Source organism: Pseudochaenichthys georgianus, chromosome 8, assembly GCF_902827115.2.
Source record: "Pseudochaenichthys georgianus chromosome 8, fPseGeo1.2, whole genome shotgun sequence".
NCBI classification, from domain to species: domain Eukaryota; kingdom Metazoa; phylum Chordata; class Actinopteri; order Perciformes; family Channichthyidae; genus Pseudochaenichthys; species Pseudochaenichthys georgianus.
The window spans coordinates 7,433,130-7,450,190 of NC_047510.2; the positions used below are offsets into that span (position 1 = coordinate 7,433,130).

The window sequence follows — 17,061 nt, forward strand, 5'->3', positions numbered from 1 at the left end:
GCGATACAGTTCGATACGATTTGATTCAATATTATGCGATTCGGTGCGATACGATTCAACACAATGCAAAAATAATGATACTTCAATTTGGTACGACAGAGGATTTTTGTTTTATTCCTTATATGCAGCAAATCATACATTAACAAAAAAGTGCTTTACATATTTGGTACTGCACATCCCATCATGCCGTTTATTTTTTTAACTTTAAAAGCTCTCCAGAGTAGGCTACAGTACAATTGTATAACACCTCACAGTTAAACAATGTAAGGATGCATTGCTCATGATTAACAATGTGCAAATAACAGCTACCATAGTGCAATGCCCATACAGCTGCCAGCCTGATGTGCTTAACACTCATAGGCTGACTCACCAGTGAGCAGAAAGCAGTGGGTTCTATAGGAACAATAAAGAATACAAATAACCTTTCACAAACAGGTATTTCATAACTGCTTACAGTAAGGAAGACATTTAAATTATTATTGACCGTCACAGGCTGCTGTAAACTAAACACCACTCTCTCTGACAGATCACCTCACTGAGTGATTTAACTCATATGTCTAACTTTCAGGTTTCTCTTTTCAGCCGCAGACCCCATGTCGCCTCTTTATGTGCGTCGCTAAGTTCCTCGTACTACTTGTGTACTTTAAAGCGGCTCGGCATCGTTTACAATTTGCGAGCGATTTTTCAAGTTGACTGTAGTATATAGTGCCGCGCACATATACCATCAGGACGTTACTGATGGGGTGCGGCTGCGGAGTGATACTGTGTGTATGCAAGCCCGCATCTAGGACGGATCTATGTATCATGGCTGTAGACCTGTTGAGTAATAAAGATACCTCATACAAAGGTCTACGGATACCTTATTACTCTCCATGACCTGCGGTCAACTATATAGCATAAAGGATTATTACACCGTCTTTCTTGAACAATCCGAAGTGTTGCCAAACGTTTGATTTGTAGGTATTTTTCGGTGCGCTGTGTTTCTCTTTCTCCTCAACTTCCGTGTGTGTTGATAACTGAGACTCTCGGCCTCGGGCGAAGCAAATATCCAAATCAAAGATCGTCTCTGCTGAGCGTTGACGCAATCGATGCATCGCGAGTTCAACCCGGTTCAACCCAAACTGTAGCCGATGTGCACTCTTTCAACCGGTGCACTCGCATCTTGAACGTTTATGCCGATGCGAATCGGTGAATCTTAACATCTCTACTAGATGCCGTTTGCATGGTGGAGAGCAGCAAGGTGATGAAGGGACCTTTGAAGACAGCGCCACTGCAGCGCATGCGCACTTCTTATCTCATAATTATGACTTTTTATCTCATAATTATGACTTTTTATCTCATTATTATGACTTTTTATCTCATTATTTCGACTTTCTTATCTCATTATTATGACTTTTTATCTCATAATTATGACTTTTTATCTCATTATTTCGACTTTCTTATCTCATAATTATGACTTTTTATCTCATTATTTCGACTTTTTTATCTCATAATTATGACTTTTTATCTCATTATTATGACTTTTTATCTCATAATTTCGACTTTCTTATCTCATAATTATGACTTTTTATCTCATTATTTCGACTTTTTTATCTCATAATTATGACTTTTCATGGGGATTTTATTTTTTTCAAGTGGCGGAAATGGGCTTCCATAATATATAGCTCTATTTTTTTCTTTAAACAAAATAGTTTTAAGTTAAGCAAAACTCTTAATAGACATAATGAGAGTGAATTAAAAATACTTCAACGGTTTGTGTTCAAAGGAATTCAGAGATACTATTATCCAAAATAAACCAACACACATTTTAATGAAACAATCTTAAATCGTCATATTTGTATTGAATTTAACCAAACAAATGACCGTCTGCACACAGCGGTTGCCCGGTGTAGGTTTTTCCCACATGACGTGAAGGCAGCCTCAGATGATGAGAGTGGGTCATCAGCTGCAGACAGGCAGGTGTGGTCGAGACATTCCAGGATTCCAGCTACTCCACCGGGACAGAAACAACGTTTGCCGCGGATATGTAAACACGACCCGGCGACAGACCAACAAGTACACGTAAATGACCAAAGTAAGTGTGATGTCTTTATTAAACAGCAGTCCAAAGTTTCTCCGGGGAGTGAGAAGTTTCCTGACGTCTTGCTGTCGGGAGCAAGTCAGCGCGAGGCCACAGACCGTCACTCCAGACTGGATAGAAAAATCTAGAAGTTTTAAAGTTTACTAGCTCTTTAGCAGCGGCGAACATCTTTTAAAACACGTATTGCGATTTGTATGAACTGTTATGGCCTTGTTTCTCATCCGGTTTAAGTAGTCAATGTGTACCTTAAAGAAAATGTTACTCAATTCGCTGTTAGAAACCGTAACATTATGTCGCCGAAACTTAGGTGACACATTTAATACTTCAATATCCACCTAATTTAAGTGTGCCGAATTGAAGATCACCCTTTTATGTATTTATTAAAGTAAATTAAAGGCTTAAAGTTGCATATTCCCATTGATTTACATGAAAATAAGAGCTTTTCGTTGGGAGTTTGGCGTGTCGTTAAGTCAGTGTCACACACAGCTGAATTAAACGGTTAACTTTTAACTAAATTAATAAACATTAGTGCCAATTCAGTTGTAGACAACGATTACGTTTCGACCTTTCGGTAAACCAGCTGTGCACTTCTATTTTCTGGTTGACCTGTGGCCGCTGATTCATTCGTCTGGTGTTTGTTAGACATTTACGCCAGACTGCGTTCAAAATATTGGAAACAAATCTGCATATTCACTGTAAGTGCTCACACCCCGTGCCAAGCGAATTAAACCTTATATTCTCAATGTGTAGGTACTATACTTCAATTCGTCCCTTCCAGATATATAATTATGCCTTAACTTGAAGTCAATAATTACGTCTGTACTTTACACAAACAAATGAGGGATCATACTAAGCCGAATTGAATGATGACTAATGTGAGATTTAGCACCATTTGTAATTGTCTAGTTCAAGGCGTTAACCTTTTATGATAGAGAGATAATCATTCATTGACACGTTTTATAAGCGGCCATTTGTGTTTCCATGCTAAATGTAACGCATTGTGTCTCTTTTAACTCCCATTAGCAAAGTCCCATTTACTTATTTCAAATGGCAGCAGCAGCCTTTCCTGTTTTCATGGAAAAGCCTGCCAAACTCCACTTTGAACTTCCCTATTTAGTGCAAGTCATGGAAACGCATTGGCAACTACACAGAGGGACTGTTTGTGTTGGTGCTACCTAGCTAACCCTGCTAAGTTTTAAGATGGGGGTGGATTCAGCAGGATGAGGAAGTTATATTTAGTGACTCAGCTGTTGTTTGAGGAGCAGGGAGGGAGCTAAGGAAGGGCATACAGTGCATACAACAATAAAACAAGAACTGATTATCACAGGGGCAGTGGTGGAAGAAGTATCCAGGTACTCAAATAACCCATAAGACTGTGAAAAGACTCCACTGCATGTCAAAGTTTTTCGTTCAAAATGTCTTATCTCAGTATAAGTATGCATCATCTAAATGTAGTTATAGAAAAAGGTATTGATTGTGCAGGAGTATGTTTCCTGTCTGTCAATGTTTGGATTCATATTACCGCTGCCTTGTGGTACATTTTACTGCAGTAGATGTTTTTACCAACTTTTAACTGTTGGCTAGTTTAATCTGCAGCAATGCATCATGGTCTATACTGTTTGTATGGTGGCCACTGTCCTGTGAGAACCACGTAGCTCATAACAAGTTAGTTTTATGAGTTTTTCAGAAAAGCAGCCCTGTTTTCAGCTGATCCAAGCATCTTTCTAAATAATTCATTTACATTAAGAAGGAGGTGAATTCTCTAAACATATATTCAAACTCTTCTTCTTTCAGTGCATCACAAACATTCAAAATCATCTGGCTATAAAAACAAATACTAAGGAAAAGTTGCGATTTTAGTAGTACTTAGAACACAATCGTATCGTAAGGATTTGCTGTGGCTAGAAAAACTCCTGCATTCAAAGTATTGGCATGTGTTATGGTCAATTTGTTTTATCTCGAGAAGTTTATATAGCGCAAAGTAACTTGTGATTTCACCAAGAAATCATTAATGCAATACAATATATTATAAATCATTGTTTTATTTTGTTTCAATCTGAATCTTCAAAGAAACTAAACGTAGCCATTTTGTCAGATTTTCCTCTGAAATTTAATCAAGTAGTAAATATTCTAGGTAAAGTATGTCAAAATTATACTTGTACACATATTTCAAATGTGTTTTTACAGCACTGGACTATTTCTTAACATTAACCGTTAACCTATTTGTTTCTTTTCTCTGTTTAGCACCTTGTAAACCTGGACTGAATAAGCAATAAACCCCCTCATGTGGGATTAGCTTTAACCCAGCACGCAGAGGAACTGGACTGAAATGAACGGGGCGGCTCAAATGAAACTCTGCAGATGTAACCACGACTGAACTGCAGAGAAAAAGAGGAACGTCTCCTATTCTCGCTTCTCCTTTTTTATTAAAAAAGGTGGTGGTGGATTTCAGGGCAATAACACCCGTCCATTTGGCTGTCAGAGCAACAACCACCAGATGCAAAATCCCCCATCATGCATGCCATTTGAAGGCATAGACCTCTGCATTAAAGAAGAGGAGACCGTTCACTGACACAACTGTGGATGTCAGAAAATCAGCGAGTTAGTGTAGAAACTGTTGGAAATCCCCGGCTGGAGTGTCATCGGGTGGAACTGGAACTAAGGTGCGACCACGCGGCCGCTCTCAGCATGAATCATACATGCAGAAATCTCCAGAAACGGATGTGCTCCCACCGTGAATCCTAACGGACATGATGTGAACTTCTGAACCGAAACTCCCAAAAAGTTGCAGAGAAAATTCAACTGGAATGTCGTCTCATTGGCGCGGGAATGCCTGTGATTTTTGGACAAACTCTTGTGCTGCTCTGAGCTCGTAGCATAAGGAGGGAATAATAAAAGGAAACACCGGGGAGATCAGGAATATCGCCTCGTCTTATGAAACGGATTTGACTTGGGAATACAGTGCGAGGCCTTCCACATGGCGGGGAAGGACTACAATCATCTCTTTAAACTGCTCATCATCGGAGACTCCAGTTAGTGCCTTTTGTTTATTCATATGAAATACTCTGCTGAAGTCAAAGCATGTTGTTTATGGAGGCCCACAAGAGAGAAACAGCATTCATGTGCACCTTACGAGTTAGCCGTTCCCAAAGGTTTTTCTCTAATGCTTAGGAAAACAACAATTAAAGGAGATTTGGGAAACGAGTTACAAAAGAAGTAAAGTATATTAGTATTGACAAAACATGAGCTGTATGTTTCACCTTGGTCATTAGTTTGCACATAAATGAAAGCCTAAAACGCCAGTTATTATACAAAGAAAATAAACACAATTTGACCTTTTGATCAGCTGGAACCAACATTGGAGAAACTAGTAACAAAAGAAACTAATCTGATTTGATTGAAACAACATAATCAAGAACTTGAGCTGTATGTTTCTTAGTTAATGGTAATGTGCAATTTTGCCCGAAATACTATTTTTTACTCAAGACTGATGACAATATAGGGGAACTAGTAACAAAAGAAGCAATGCCAATTTGGATTGAGAAAAACACATCCTGCAGGTTTTGCTCATCTTTCAAGTCAAAAAGCTGACAAACTATTAAATGAACCCAATTGAAAATGTGCATGAATCACATTACCTTGCTAGATTCAGGACATTGAGAGATCATAAAGTCTGTCCTCCTCACTCTGAAAGGTGTAAGGAAATGCCCTGCAGTGGTTCAGCCCAGTTTCAAACCGCCTACTCTCCAACCAGTGCAGTAAACTGCCTCAACGCCCCTAAACTGCCACGCTGCTAAACAACGTTTTCAGAGAGGCACTCGTAGGTGTACAATGATTGTCTGAGGTCAGGCTTAACTGAACTACTGCGTTAAGTATTCAATATTAACCATTATTCATTGATGTAATAATATTTGGACTTTTCAGGCTGCCTGTTTGGGACATTTCTCCAAAGTAACCTGAGCATAAAGGATCAATATTGTAATTCAGATAATGTAATGCACATCACATGCACCTGAAGACAGCCACTCAGTCAATGAAGGACTTCTGCCGGTTTTAGACTTGTTTTACCAACATATTGCATTACAACACATATCTTGCAGTGATGCTTTAGTTTTCACAACATATTGTGGTAGTTTTGAGGTATACTGTACTGGGTACACAGCTCTGGGAAAAAGACCACCTTTTAAAAGTGTATTCAATGATGTGTTTGAGTAAAAATAACCTTTATGTTTGTATCCTTTAAACTACTCACAACATGTTTCTGAAGTAGACATCATTTAATTCAAAGCATTAAACCTCTGAGATAAATGTCGGGTTATTCCACCAAATATGGATTTTATTTTGTATCATGTAATAGCATTTATTTGCATCATCTGAGGTCTAAACATTGCATCTTTGTAGTTCTGTTTAACAGTTATCATGTTCTGCAACTTAATAGCATCATAACAACATATCATAATCAAAGTAGTCTATAGAATAAAAAGCATAATCATTTGACTTGAACACATATAAATAATAAACCAGAGAAACTTTGATCAACATTTAGTGAAAGCCTTAGATTGTGTCTCTGTATTTCCCAGCATGCAGCTGCTTCATTCTGGTTGGTCAAGTCTCTTCTGAACAAGTTAGCACATGTTTTTTCGGGGAAATGTTCTAGGAACCGTTTTCAGGAGAGTTATCTCCGTTTAAACAAGCATGTCTTTGTCTTTTCCTCCAGCCTGAGTTTATACTTTGTTCTTATATCTCGCTTCGTTTCACTTTGGTTTTCCTGCCCCTCCTGTGTTTTAATTACTACTGTCTCTCAGGAAAGAGGAGATTTTTCTGATAGACATGACTCGTCTGGTCTGTGCCTGATTGGTCGCATTCATTTCCATGCAGTTATTTATGAGCTAATCTTTGATGTGCTTCTCCCTCAGATGTGGGGAAAAGCAGCCTGCTGCTCCGCTTCGCAGACAACTCCTTCACTGGTGAGTCTCCAACCTCTGCTGCAAGTCCAATGACAGGACATTCCTCCGAACGAGAGCTTGTATTTATTAGTAGGAAATAGGAATACCCAGAGAGCATCAACATTGAAAGGCTTTATTGTCATATGCACAACAGCTACAGCGTCACCTTTGGCGCCAAGTGCCAGGCTCCTCCAATAATGCAAGTAAAGTGCAGTAATAAAAACATCATATACATATAAAATAGGAACAAAATGTTACATGAAATGCTTTACAGGTAAAAAAATACTGTAAGAATGTATACATTTATATATAAACATTTGTTTTTCCTGATTCTTGATTGTTTAAAAGAGGAACCGAAAATGAGAACCAGACAGGAATGGATGTGTGAGAAGCGGCAATCTGGGCCAAAGGGGACGATTTTGAGATCTTAAATATTTTATAGATTTGATAAGCCTTACAATGTCCACTGGATGACTGAACGGATCGCTATGTTGCTGCTCTGCTCGGGAGCTTTCTTTCTTTTATTTTCTTTCTTTTATTGATCTACATAGGGCTGCGCGATTTTGGGAAAAAATCTAATTGCTATTTTTCTGACAAATATTGCGATTCGATTTGCGATATTTGTTTTTAAGCGACCCAACGGAAGTTTATTGTAAAATCAAATGCGGCCATATCTCCGGCTAGGAAGGTCGTATCAACGTGCTCCCGTCTCTAGCAGCCCGAGCTACGAGTGAAAGAACTAAACTTATATGAAACTTCCGTTGGGTTGCTTTAAAGTCAAGCTTCAGTTTAAGATTCACCCTGTCATAGAAACATGTGATGGAGCATTACTAACCTGACCAAACCATCTGAAGCCATTTGGAAAGGTTTTTCAAAAATACTTGGCAGGTGATTGGATCAGTCTGTCTATCACCTTCAATTATGGGCCACTTCTGATTGGTTAACCATGGCTGGTACATGTGGAGCACAGCACTTCTGATTGGTGTGGATGACTGACACACAGGAAGAAAGGAAAACAATTTGTAAAAAATGTTTAAAAAAAATCGCATTTCAAAAAAATTGCGATTTCGATTTAAAATCGATTAATCGTTCAGCACTACTACCAAACACACCAATCCAAGGGATCAAAGTTCACTTGGAGAAGACTTAGTGCTCTGCTAAAACAAAAACCATGTAACATCAATTGAAACAACACTTCATGCTCTACAGTGAGGCAGAGAATTACAAGCATGTTATCAGGTGAGCCATCTTATCTCTGCTGGGCTAGAGCTGTCCTGACCTGTCTGCAGCTCCACAGGGACGAAACCGTGTGTACAACATGAAGACATTGTGGGGGGGTCAATGGATAGAAAGACTTCCTCAACGTTTGTCATTAAATATTTAACATGTACTATTCAAGGCTATGTGCATTTGGTGGATTTCTTGCATTTTCACACAACACGTTATTATGGCTTTTCAGGCTAATTCCAGACAATTTCTTTGGAGGCCGTCATACATAGGTGTCATACACTGGGGATGCAGTGTCCCCACCCCTTTTTGGCATGGCGGCTTTTGTCCCCACTTGTTCAAAGCTTAATGTTTGAAAACCTTGCTTGCTGACTAGCAAATGAAACACTTCTATCAAGGTTTATTTTCACATGACCAAAATCAGGCAAGCAATGATCAGTAACTTTAAACATGTCTTAAATAGTTTCTGATCTTTGTAAGTAATTATTCTGACCCACCAATCACATTCCCAAAAATGGTATATGTAGAAGAAATCTCCTGTCCCCCAATGTCCCCTCCCCTTTTCAACACTGACACCTTTGTAGGAAAGGCCTGGGCGTTATGGTGATACAGGATATCATCAAAGAATATAAAAGTGTCTTTTGTGTATATCGTGATATAGGTTGGCTCATAATTTTATTATATATTTAAGAATATTGTATATTATATTTGAATATTTTTGAAGTCTTTAACTCACACAGGACATGCAAACATAGGCTTTACCATGCTTAGACCTGCAGTGCATTTCTGTTGCTGGTTCCAGTATGATCTGTAACAAATTATAAGAAGGAAAATCCAGTAAAATAAGTGAAGTATAGAAAAACTGCGCTTACAGCTCATAGAAACTGAGCAAATGATTAGCCTATAATAGGCCCCCTTTATGTTGCCAGTAGACATTTATTGTAGCTAATAATTTGAATTATGCTCAATATAATATAAAATACTATGTTTTACTTTTTGGTTTTCCAATATCTGTGAGATCTTCTGATTATTCATGTTGCTGGAATAACAACCACAAAAAGAAAACCCAGGTTGGAGAAAATAGTTATTCCCTTAAACGCCTGTAGAGGCTTCTCAATACTCTAATTTCCCCTCCTCGACTCACCTTCTATCATGGGCCGCTTCTGATTGATTACAAATGGCTGGTACATGTGGAGCACAGCACTTCTGATTGGTGTGGATGACTGAAACACAAGAAAAAGAAAAAAACAAAAATCGAAAAAAAAGAAAAAGATTGTAAAATAAAATGTTAAAAAAAATCGCAGGCTTCGCGATTTGATAATCGCATCATTTAAAATCGCGATTTCGATTTAAAATCGATTAATCGTTCAGCCCTACCACACACACCTACACACTGTACCACACGCACCTACACACTGTACCACACACACCTACACACTGTACCACACACACCTACACACTGTACCACACACACCTACAGCTCCTAAAGCATATAAACAGGCTACAGCCGTTGTGTATTTTATTTTATTACATGGTTTAGTTGAATACTCGATTCTGATTGGTCAATTCAGAACACGTGACACGTTGTTAATCCAGAACAGACAGACCGCTGTCAAGGATTTATTGACCATTGTTAGGGATGCTCACATCTGCACAAATAAATCCGCTCGATTTAACTGTATACAGTTTGGCTGAAAAGCTTCATGCCGATCTAGATCTCTCCACTTTGCGTCGACTCCTGATCAGCCTGTCAGTGTTCTTTTCCCCATAATGACCGCGTCGCTTCACATTATCCCTTACATGTGAAGCACTAAATGGTCTTAGAAAAATATCGACTCTTTGTTTGTAGATATCTACTAAACTACAGCATACACATACAGAGAGTAATGTAGGCCTGTTATACTAAGTGATATATATTATACACACTGCTCTGCTTTCTGCACGGACCTCACAGCTGTTCTCTCTGGAAACATCGCGACGCGATGAAAGCAGTTTCTAAAGTAATATCCAGGGGATGCATGCAGAGCTGTCATTGGCTGAGATAAGTCCGGCTGTGCGTAACGCCTCCACCGTTCCCGGAAATGCATCCGCGGAGGAGCCGTGGAGGAACCATCAGTGTCTCCTCGGTTAGAGCTCCTCCAGAGAGCCTCCTCGATCCTCGATCCTCGGTGTGCATTTAGAGAAATTAGATGTCCTTCAACATGGCGCGCTGAAATCCATTTCCAGGTCACTACCGGAGGACCGAGGAGTCGAGGAGGGAAAATTAGAGTATTGAGAAACCTCTAATGCCATTTCCACTGTTCATAATTCCATTGTTGAGGTCTACTAGAATAGATTTATACTGTGCAATTTTCCAAACTCACATTGGTTTCGCATACAGCATCTCTGTAAAGTATGTGTATTCACTCTCTCCACTAAACGGCTCGTTGCAGCTCTTGCCCCCCCTCCCTGTGAGCCCAGTGTGCTCCGATTGGTCGGGACCAGTCGGGGCGTTGTGAATCGCGCTGAGCTCCGTGGCGGTGTGATTTCCTTGTTTAGTGATACACAGCCAAACTCACCCTGAGCACACACAAAGTCACAGCCGAAGTAAAAACAATAAGTGTGGCTTGATATTGAGTAAGAAAAAGGTTGATAATCGCTGTGAGAATGGGTCTGCAGAGAGAATTTTGCCGTGATCCCAACTGTCTGTTATCAGCCTGCAGCCAGGGAGGAGAGAGCAGAGCTGCATGCACTGAGTGTGTGAGGAAGTCCGTGGATTGGTCAATTTGGACCAATCAGCGGGGGCTTAACGTAACGGCTGCGCGGATGTAACGTAACGGCTCCACGGATTGGTCCATTTCGTTCCGGGGACGACATGACATCATGATGTCCCCGGAAGAATCAAATGGACAGTGACGTATCTCCAACGAGGCGTTTTGGGGAGGTATTTTCTGTTTTAGAGTTTTACTCCCTACAGGGTGTACTTTGAGGGTTTTGACTCTGCAGACCGTTTACATGCATAAAAACCTTCATAACACACAAGGGGGCGGGCAATAACCGGAAAAGCACGACATGTCACCTTTAATGTAAATGTCACAGCTAGTGTCTGCTGTCTTTATGGTAAGGAATGGATGAGTGCATGCAGGTCAGGTGCTCCAGATGCCACAGTCTGTCTCTGTGGGTCTGCACAGTCTGTCTCTCTGGGTCTGCACAGTCTGTCTCTGTGGGTCAGTACAGTCTGTCTCTCTGGGTCTGCACAGTCTGTCTCTGTGGGTCAGTACAGTCTGTCTCTCTGGGTCAGTACAGTCTGTCTCTCTGGGTCAGTACAGTCTGTCTCTGTGGGTCTGTCTCTCTGGGTCTGCACAGTCTGTCTCTGTGGGTCAGTACAGTCTGTCTCTCTGGGTCTGTAGTACAGTCTGTCTCTGTGGGTCAGTACAGTCTGTCTCTGTGGGTCAGTACAGTCTGTCTGTGGGTCTGTACAGTATGTGGGTCAGTACAGTCTGTCTCTCTGGGTCAGTACAGTCTGTCTGTGGGTCTGTACAGTATGTGGGTCTGCACAGTCTGTCTCTGTGGGTCAGTATAGTCTGTCTCTGTGGGTCAGTACAGTCTGTCTCTGTGGGTCTGTACAGTCTGTCTCTCTGGGTCTGTAGTACAGTCTGTCTCTGTGGGTCAGTACAGTCTGTCTCTGTGGGTCTGTAGTACAGTCTGTCTGTGGGTCTGTACAGTATGTGGGTCAGTACAGTCTGTCTCTCTGGGTCAGTACAGTCTGTCTGTGGGTCTGTACAGTATGTGGGTCTGCACAGTCTGTCTCTGTGGGTCAGTATAGTCTGTCTCTGTGGGTCAGTACAGTCTGTCTCTGTGGGTCTGTACAGTCTGTCTCTGTGGGTCAGTACAGTCTGTCTCTGTGGGTCAGTACAGTCTGTCTCTGTGGGTCAGTACAGTCTGTCTCTGTGGGTCTGTACAGTCTGTCTCTGTGGGTCAGTACAGTCTGTCTCTGTGGGTCAGTACAGTCTGTCTCTGTGGGTCAGTAGTACAGTATGTCTCTCTGGGTCAGTACAGTCTGTCTGTGGGTCTGCACAGTCTGTCTCTCAGGGTCAGCACAGTCTGTCTCTGTGGGTCAGTACAGTCTGTCTCTGTGGGTCAGTACAGTCTGTCTCTGTGGGTCAGTACAGTCTCAGTACAGCCTGGCTCTGTGGGTCAGTACAGCCTGTCTCTGTGGGTCAGTACAGCCTGTCTCTGTGGGTCAGTACAGCCTGTCTCTGTGGGTCAGTACCGTCTCAGTACAGTCTGTCTCTGTGGGTCAGTACAGTCTGTCTCTGTGGGTCAGTACAGTCTGTCTCTCTGGGTCAGTACAGTCTGTCTCTGTGGGTCAGTAGTACAGTATGTCTCTCTGGGTCAGTACAGTCTGTCTGTGGGTCTGCACAGTCTGTCTCTCAGGGTCAGCACAGTCTGTCTCTGTGGGTCAGTACAGTCTGTCTCTGTGGGTCAGTACAGTCTCAGCACAGTCTGTCTCTGTGGGTCAGTACAGTCTCAGTACAGCCTGGCTCTGTGGGTCAGTACAGCCTGTCTCTGTGGGTCAGTACCGTCTCAGTACAGTCTGTCTCTGTGGGTCAGTACAGTCTGTCTCTGTGGGTCAGTACAGTCTGTCTCTGTGGGTCAGTACAGTCTCAGTACAGTCTGTCTCTGTGGGTCAGTACAGTCTGTCTCTGTGGGTCAGTACAGTCTCAGTACAGCCTGTCTCTGTGGGTCAGTACAGCCTGTCTCTGTGGGTCAGTACAGCCTGTCTCTGTGGGTCAGTACCGTCTCAGTACAGTCTGTCTCTGTGGGTCAGTACAGTCTGTCTCTGTGGGTCAGTACAGTCTCAGTACAGCCTGTCTCTGTGGGTCTGATGCTTTACGCTCCTCTCCTGCAGGCAGCTACATCACCACCATCGGGGTGGACTTCAAGATCCGCACCGTGGACATCGATGGAGAGCGGGTGAAGCTGCAGATCTGGGACACGGCGGGGCAGGAGAGGTTCAGAACCATCACCTCAACGTAATAATCCTACACGCAACAACACTGCTTTTATATTCAGCAATTTTCCACACTTTTTTTTGTAAATGTTTTCTTTTTTTTAAGAAATAATATTGTTACAGGGCATACACAACAAATAAATACATCAAACAACAACAGATTTAAGGAAGAAAAAGAAAGCAGTGAAAATCATTTAATATAATTTATTCTCATCTTAATTTTCACATTTCTTTCTATCTTTCACCAAGATATAGTTTAAAGTTTCACCTCGTATATTTAGTTTACAAGATCCTTCCATTTGTTTGTTTTGTCTCTTCATCTTTCATTTGAGCCCCCTGGTGTATCACTTCATGAATTCATCTTTCTTTGCGCAGGTACTACAGAAACACCCACGGGGTCATTATAGTTTACGATGTGACAAATCCAGAGTCTTTTGTAAATGTTAAGAGGTGGTTAAACGAAATCTCCCAGAACTGTGACAACGTCTGCAAGATCCTGGGTGAGTGCACCGTATTTATTTCAGTTTAAAGTGCGTTTCATGTGATCTGCTCTGCATGGTGGACTGTTCTCAGGCTCAGACATAGTGGCAGACACTGCAGTTCATTGAAGGGCCACTGGAGGCTCCACTGCTGCATCCATCACAAAGCTAATATTGGAATTAAAATGGTTTCTCTAAAATCATCATTTCCTTTTCTATGCAATTCTCATAGATAAAGTGAGAGAACTAATTAACAGATAGTATACACAATACTAACTTAAGGATAAAGTCCCAGTTTGTTTTAGTCTTTTCATGCAATGAGATGACGTTGAAATTGTTCCTGTCCTGAAAAATAGTCATGTATAATTTCCCCTGTTCCTCTCTTAGTGGGAAACAAAAGTGACGACCCCACCCGGAGACAGGTGGATACCCAGGATGCAATGCGTTTTGGGGAGTCAATGGGGGTTCGGGTGTTCGAGACCAGTGCCAAAGAAAACATAAACGTGGAAGAGGTAACTTCAAAATGATTTCATAAAGTCACCATACTGTATTCGACATTACTTATATATATATATATATATATATATATATATGTTTGCAGGTAGTTGGCCCATGTATAGAACATCAATCCTAAAATAAATATTAATGTTAATTTCAATCTTTCTATATCCTTATGCATTTTTTTTATTTATAATAATTTTTTGTTTATAATAATTTTATTTGTTTATATATATATATATATATATATATATATATATATATATTTTTTTAAATTGTATTATTATTTTTACCTTACAAAAAACCCCATATTCCATCTATAAAATCCTAATTAATTTCATTTGAAAAACTATTAATTGAAATGTCCCGTCCTGCTTTGTCCAGATGTTCATGGCCTTCACCCACATGGTGCTCCGGGCCAAGAAGCAGAGCCAGAACCGAGCGGAGCGGGAGCGAGAGCGGGAGAAAGACACGGTGAACATCAACTCCCACCGAGACCGGGACCGCCGGAAGAGAGCGAAGAAATGCTGCTGAACAGACTCCACCACGAAGAGCATTCAGACAAGATGGGGGAAAACGTGCCTTAGGAGAAAAGTCTCTGCGTGTCAAACTGCAGACGTTTGGAAGTGTGGCGTTCACTGGCTGCAGGTGGAGAGGGGACCTGAGGCAGAGGGTTTACAGTCCGTCAGCACTGACTGCATGTAGCAGCCTGGAGGGTCAACGAGTTAAAGGATCCTTCTGGGGGTTTTCTGTGAAACTTTAGCCCATTTACTACCACAATCACATTGTAGATGCTATTTGGACGCTGCAGAGCCAAGACTGTTGGCTCATTAGAAAAACACAAAGCGTGCCCTTCAGGTGTCAGAGCAGAAATAAGAGTGAAACACAGGTAAGTGTTCACACAAGGATAATAAGAACACAACCTCTAAGTAAAGTAGTAGTATAAAAAATAGGATTGCTGTAGCGTTTCCTGTATTTTGCTCCGCTGCCGTGCAGATGGAGACTTTCTTGGTAAGTCAGGCAGCTCTAGAAATGAATGCTCAGATTTGCTGTTGAAAATACCATCTATAGATCAGTGTTTGCATATACTTTTTTTGTTTGTAACGGGACTCTACTAATAACTTTTCAAAGTATTTTAACCCGCTAATTAGTTTCTAGATTAATTTAAAATGACATTGGTGAAATATTTCCCAGGTGATGCTACCAGATGTTTTATTTAATCCGAAACAAATACATTTTCAACATAGTTTCCACAAATTAAAGCTCAGATTAATTTGAAATGAGATTATCTCAACGTTTGGGTGACCTCTTACCTTCCTTTGCTGCCAACATAACGTTGAACACAAGAAATGTTTAAAGCTATTGGACAGATGCCATGAAATGTAGTGCGCTTTCTTTCCCAGTATGTGTTTTGCCTCACCAGATGACGGATATAAGACAGACCTGAAGACATGTCAATATGTACTCATAGTGATAGCTCCACAAGCAAGCAACAGGAAGTGACCGCTACGAGACTCACTTTAAGCCCTTTACATGCCGGATGCAGTGTTGTCTACGCCTGATGTACGGGAAAACTACGCACAATTACCAAGTGCTCTTTATAATAAAAAATGTACACAGGAAGTGGCAATTAAGTCCTACCAGCGATTCTCAAAATTCATAAAAGATTCCAGAACACAAAGCAAAAGTCCAAGTGGAAATGTAGTAACTCAATTGGCTTTTTTTTCCTTGCAACTGTGATGGTTATTGCAGAGATCAAATTGTTGCCTTTTATCAACAAAACAAATCGTAAAGATGTCTTAAGAAAACAAAATCAAATATCTTTGTACCCGGGGAATTGTGATGATAATGACTACGTTCACAAAATATATATTTTTGATCAATAATTATAAATGGATTGAATGAATTAGTAGTTAAAAGGAAACAATATAACACCTAGGAAAGTACATACATTTACTGTGACGCAGCCTTTACAACGAGGAAAAGACAACACAATATTACGATATCCGAAACCAGAGACGATATGGAGTCTGTTGTCGAAATATTGATATATTAGGCAGCCCTATTTTTAGATATGGATTAAAAGCGTGTGGTTGTGGTGTATGAGCTAAAACATCTAATCTCCGGTACGGTCCTTTAACTTTGCACTAGTAAACCACTGTTATGTGCCAATGTTTTATTTTTAGTTTTGTCTTAATACAGTAAACGTATTTACCACTGAAAGGGAACTGGGTGTTACTAAAGTGTAACCTCACACTAACCTGTGTGATGGGTCAGCCTTATTTCAGTTAGAGTGAGGCTTGTAATCCAAGACTAGTGTGTGTGTGTGTGTGTGTAACAACGCAGTACAGGTCCAAAATGTTCATTAGTATATTATTGTTTTTTTAATAAAAATCTGTTGCCTAGCAAATGTGTCCAAATCCAAATAAAGCAATAAATCCAGACTCAGTTTGTATGTCCATTTTTTTTTTTATCTTAAGAAAATAACTACTTCTTTAAAAATAAGACTCATACTCCTAAAAGTTGACTCTTTTTTTTCCAGCATCATTCTCAATTGAATTTAATTACTGGCCACCTTATTAGGTACACCTGCTCGTTAACGCAAATATCTAATCAGCCAATCACATGGCAGCAACTCAATGCATTTAGGCACGTAGACATGGTGAAGGCGACCTGGTGAATTTCAAACAGAGCATCAGAACGGGAAAGAAAGGTGATTTAAGGGACTTTGAACGTAGCATGGTTGTTGGTGCCAGACGGGCTGGTCTCAGTATTTCAGAAGCTGCTGATTGACTGGGATTTTAACACAACCATAGGGTTTACAGAACATGGTCCCAA

The 17,061-nt window shown here is 40.7% G+C and overlaps 1 protein-coding gene across 1 annotated transcript; it reads left to right on the forward strand.

The window, feature by feature from the left end:
* Window positions 1–394: 394 nt before the first annotated feature.
* LOC117450766 (ras-related protein Rab-35) lies at window positions 395–16,667 on the forward strand. The gene is made up of 8 exons (XM_071203956.1): window positions 395–1,240; window positions 1,877–2,074; window positions 4,325–5,112; window positions 6,997–7,047; window positions 13,145–13,268; window positions 13,622–13,746; window positions 14,113–14,237; window positions 14,608–16,667. The coding sequence occupies exons 3-8, from the start codon at window positions 5,058–5,060 to the stop codon at window positions 14,755–14,757; spliced, it is 630 nt and encodes a 209-aa protein (XP_071060057.1). The 5' UTR covers window positions 395–1,240; window positions 1,877–2,074; window positions 4,325–5,057; the 3' UTR covers window positions 14,758–16,667.
* The last annotated feature ends 394 nt before the right edge of the window (window positions 16,668–17,061 follow it).